The sequence below is a fragment of the Gambusia affinis genome, linkage group LG21 (genome assembly GCF_019740435.1).
Source record: "Gambusia affinis linkage group LG21, SWU_Gaff_1.0, whole genome shotgun sequence".
In the NCBI taxonomy this organism is placed as follows: Eukaryota; Metazoa; Chordata; class Actinopteri; order Cyprinodontiformes; family Poeciliidae; genus Gambusia; species Gambusia affinis.
This window is the reverse complement of record NC_057888.1, coordinates 5,976,531-5,981,111: the sequence shown is the minus strand read 5'-3', so window position 1 is coordinate 5,981,111 and position 4,581 is coordinate 5,976,531. Positions and strand designations below refer to the sequence as shown.

General features: G+C 36.0%; 1 protein-coding gene across 2 annotated transcripts; it reads right to left on the bottom strand.

Annotated features, from left to right (window-relative positions):
• Positions 1–516: 516 nt before the first annotated feature.
• On the bottom strand, positions 517–4,581 carry LOC122823994 (inositol monophosphatase 1-like). 2 transcript variants are annotated; one of them, XM_044104130.1, is made up of 9 exons: positions 4,449–4,581; positions 3,402–3,496; positions 3,146–3,285; positions 2,942–3,046; positions 2,500–2,545; positions 2,312–2,420; positions 2,108–2,216; positions 1,001–1,152; positions 520–889 (listed from the first exon to the last, which is right to left on the bottom strand). In XM_044104130.1, the coding sequence occupies exons 2-9, from the start codon at positions 3,462–3,464 to the stop codon at positions 762–764; spliced, it is 852 nt and encodes a 283-aa protein (XP_043960065.1). In that variant the 5' UTR covers positions 3,465–3,496; positions 4,449–4,581; the 3' UTR covers positions 520–761. The 2 variants fall into 2 exon arrangements, with proteins under 2 accessions (XP_043960064.1, XP_043960065.1); XM_044104129.1 differs by lacking the exon at positions 4,449–4,581 and having other exon boundaries at positions 517–889; positions 3,402–3,554.

Genomic DNA, 4,581 nt, shown 5'->3' with positions numbered 1-4,581 from the left:
GTTCATTGAGGGGTTACCAGGAAGAAATGTAATGATTTAATAGATGTCATGAGTGATCTCAAGTGTTTGACCGGTGTTTTATAGGATAGGAAATGTGTTTGCGAAGGACACTGAGAAAACACTCAAGAGCATCATTAGAACAGTAAAGCATACAACAATATAACTTGAAACGCTGGCTGCAGGAAAATTTAGTTTCCGAACCATTACTGACCTCTAGTGGTTGGTTTGGAATGTGAAATGAATAAAATCAAGCAACGAAAGTTTTTTGTGAGAATAGGTAGAATTCAATGTCATATTATTACCCTCTAAATACAGATTTTTTAAAAAAACAAGCCTTTTCAATCAAACTGACATCATTTTAATTCTCAAAAATTAGTCTTGGAGAGATTTCAGAAGGTAAGGGCTAAGATTAAGCAATGGAGGTGATTGCTGATTAAAGGTTTTATTGTCAAAGCAAAGTGAAACATGGTTAGTCAGCAACAAAAAAATTGATCAAATACAAGATACAACCATCTTCTTCTTTAATCAAAATATTTGATAGACACAAAACAGAGAGGCAATCAAATTTAATGCAAGGTTGATAAAATGATATGATTGGGCAAAATATGCAACCAACAAATCACACCAAGCTTTCAGATTTAGACAATCAGGAATGATTGTGGTTTAGTAACTTAATTTAGACATGTAGAAAACGTACTTTTCTGTTGTCTCATTTTTCAGTCCATATGCAAATTCAGAGCAGCCAACCTTTAAAGATCTTCTCACTTTTTCTCAATTGGTGCGTCATCCCTCGTTGAGGGGAATATTTCAATTTCCTTGATGATCCGTTTGGCAATGACATCGTTGTTTGCTGAGACCATCCTTCGAGACATCAAGTCAAATGGCCCGCCTAAGTTTAAAACAAAGCTTTTGTTAAGAAGTGCAACGCTGATATTTACAGTGATGAATCCCCAGGATTAAAAACTAATGTTTTGTAGCACGATTTTAAAAGTGAATATACCATCAACATCCAGAAGGATTCCTCCAGCTTCTTGGACTATAACTGCTCCAGCGGCGATATCCCAGCAGTGGATCCCGATCTCAAAGAAGGCCTCCACCGCCCCGGTTGCCACTAGACACATGTTGGTAGCAGCTGTTCCTGACCCTCGGAGCCTTGAAAAAAACAGAAAATAGAAAACGTTAACTCAGGCGGGTAACAATCAACAATCAACAACAGGCAAAGATGTCCAGGAAAGAAACATATTCCATCTATGCTAAGAGGAATTGTTGAACCCAGAGGAATTAAATTTTTATTTCTGTGTTTTTTGTCAAATTTTTCGGTTTTTTATATAATTTTTTTCAGGTTAGTAGGTTTCATTTCAAGATGGAAGCACAAAGCAAAATTAAGACTAATGTAATATCTGGCTTTACCACAGCTAGAGGTAGCTATGTATGTAGCCTTAGCGCACCAGTTGCTCCAAGTAGTTTTTGTTAGTGTAACTTTAATACTTTTACTTATTCATGTGAATCTCTATTTTGAACCATATATTAAAAGATAAGCTTGCTTTGTATGACCTTTTAGACAGCTAAAAGAGAAAAGAAAAAATATTTAACACAGTTTGATGATCGCCCAATCAATTCACTAATTGATGTTTTTGCATTTTTATTGGCAAAGGAGATTTTTCAAACCGCAGTTAAAAATACTTAAGAGTAAAAGCAGAGTGACAAATGTCATTTTGTCAACAATTGTTGCATAAACAAATGATTATTACTGTCTGTGTGATTACTACTGACTTGCTAGCAAAAAACTTGATTTAGCAACGCTAGCAGTTGGGTGAAGTTTTTTTCACACTGATACAGTTTAATGCCTCTGATTGTGCTTTATTTCAGATGTAAAAATAATGTCATTAGTAACATATACTTATCCTTAAAAATAATACATCTGGATTTAAGGAGTTAATTTTATGTTCTTACTGTTGACTCTTCTAAAACGAAAAGTCAAATCTAAATGTGTTTTTAGATCCATTGTGAGAGGTTTTTATTGTTTACCTAATTTTAAAATGACAAAATTTGGTCTTTAACCCATCGGTGTTTCAGGATTAAATTGCAGACATGTCATTCAATTTACCCATGAACTGGGATGCACAGAATCTTTTGCATGGTGGAGAAGATTTTGGTCACTTTCTCTGGACTCCTATCAATTCCATGTTCAGAAATGATAATGGACTTGTGGATATCTACAACAACAGAAGGTCAGAGAGATTTAACACTTTCGCTTGATATATACATGGCAATTTTAATCTAAATATTAAAGTGTGAATTCTAGTTTTACCTGTTACATCAGAAACTTGAATGGGTTCGTCATTGCAGAATGCACCTTTCCCTTTTCTTGCTTTATACATCTTGTCCTCCAAGCAGCTGTACACCACACCAAACTCCAACTATAAGCAGAAATCATTTATTAAAGTGTCACATCAAGCGGTGAGAATGAAATGTGAATTTTTGTGTCTTTTCACCTACCTGTTTATTGACAGCAAAGGCAATAGAAACTGCCACGAATGGGAACCTGGAAATAAATAGTAGCATTTAGATACAAATAATGGGTCATTGCATTGCTGTACAAAGTTAATGAGACGCTGATTGGCTTTTTAGTTAAAAGATTTTACCTCAAGCACACACTGCACATGTTCATTATCTGCTTGTCTAAATATTGTTGGTCTTTTAATTTAATCTGTTTAGGGATAATTTTTTTTTTTAATTTGGGCTCATTTCTTGAGATTTTTCCTAGTAAATTTTTCTTCATGTTTGTTTTTTCCCTCAAAAAATACAATCAAACTGCAAGAAAACTGACTTCCTGGTTACTTGAGATTCTTGTACATCATGGATTTTTGCCAAATTTGTATATTACATAACATGGTTGCCAAACATCAGCATCTCTGTTGCACAAAATGTGTCACCATACCCATGCACAAAGTTTGTGGTGCCGTCTACTGGGTCAATGATCCACGTAGGTTGGTCGGTCAAGATGCACGGCTCACCGTTTGCAACAGACTCTTCCCCAATGAAACTACAGCACAGAGGAGGAAGAGGAACAAAATTAAATGAAGGATATCATAGTTAAGCCTTTGTGATTCTCACATACAGTATGTCTTTATGCATTGCTCACCAGTGTGTTCCTTCTCCAAATTCCTGCTTCAGAGACCCAATGATGATTTTCTCCACCCTCTCGTCAGTCTTGGTGACAAGATCCACAGTAGAGCTCTTGGTCATCACTCTTATTTCACTCTCGCCAGCTTTTCGAATTTCCTTATTGTTCAGATTGTAAGTAGAACAGAATTACTCTCAATGTCACCCACACTTCAGCTATTTGGTGATTTATTGTTGCTATGTCGAAAAAAGAAAAACAAAGTTACAAACTGTACCTCTCCAGCCTTTTTTGCAACAGCAACTGCAAAGTCATAAGCCTTTTGCCAAGGGTCCTCCATTTTATTTCTGCTACAAGGTTGTTTGGAAGAGTCTGTAAAATAAAACAAAGACTGTAAAATTGCAACAACATCCCATAAAACGTGGGTCATTATTCGGACAACATGCAAATACGGCTTAATGTATGGAAAAATATGCCTGTAAAAAGGATTATTAGCGACTGGAGCCTCAGTGACTCTGAGGTGAGCAAAAGAATACAACATCACCACCACAGACCTGCCTCACAATTAGTACACTTTCATTTCAGCAAGATAAAATCCTTACATACATTATGTAAGACTTCTTCTGCATTAAAGTCTGCCAGCATTGCTCCGAACCACCACCACAAACCAGGATTGCAACACACTGTGTTGGAATGTGTCCTTATATTGCTTGTTAATTAGAGATAGAGACAAAAAAAAGGCTTAGTTTGAGTTAGGACATGGTTTTTGTGACTGTATCCAACAATATCTGCAACAATATTATGGAAGAAAACTGGCTTAAGTGACAACTTTCATGTGAAGGAAACTCCTTAAGTTAGATTTTAATGCTACGTCTGCTATGAGGTAGATTGGTTTGTTTACATTATCTCAAAAGAACTGGATACGTATAGCATTAGATTTTAATAAATATTGAGTTGTTTTTAAGAAATATGCAGCTTCAGGGAAGGAATGTTGTTCTGTGACGCTCATATGAAGTCAGTTTCTGTGATTAATAATATCTCATGTCCGTCTATCAAGTACCATTTCCCATCCTCTCTTCTTTCATCTGAGATCTGACAACTGGTGAGTAAGATGACACTGATAATTCTATTAAAAATATTATAGGCAATAATTATTAATGAAAATTCCATGATGATTTCATTATAAAGATTAAGTCACCAACTAAAAGTTGAGGTAAATGGCAGCAAGACAGCATTTAAGACCGAGTGGAACCCTAACAGGAGAGCTCATCATTTTGTGTCCAGTTTGATAAGAAACAGTAGAAATAGTGAAAGAAAAACTCACCTTGAGGAGAAGATGTGCAGCCAGGTAAGCCTTCAGGTGCTACCGATGCTTGTTTGAAAGGCCCAAACCTTTAAATTGACTCACTGTGGAGGCGAGGCACCTTACAAAGTTGGCATGACGACATGGGGAAAAG

Excerpts from the sequence above, each read along its gene's own strand:
- LOC122823994 (XM_044104129.1), bottom strand. The coding sequence starts at position 3,554 with ATGACCCACGTTTTATGGGATGTTGTTGCAATTTTACAGTCTTTGTTT. Across the intron at positions 3,286-3,401 it reads TTGCAAAAAAGGCTGGAGAG|GAAATTCGAAAAGCTGGCGA; the intron begins GTACAGTTTGTA and ends CTGAACAATAAG. Across the intron at positions 2,421-2,499 it reads CCTTTGCTGTCAATAAACAG|TTGGAGTTTGGTGTGGTGTA; the intron begins GTAGGTGAAAAG and ends TTCTGCTTATAG.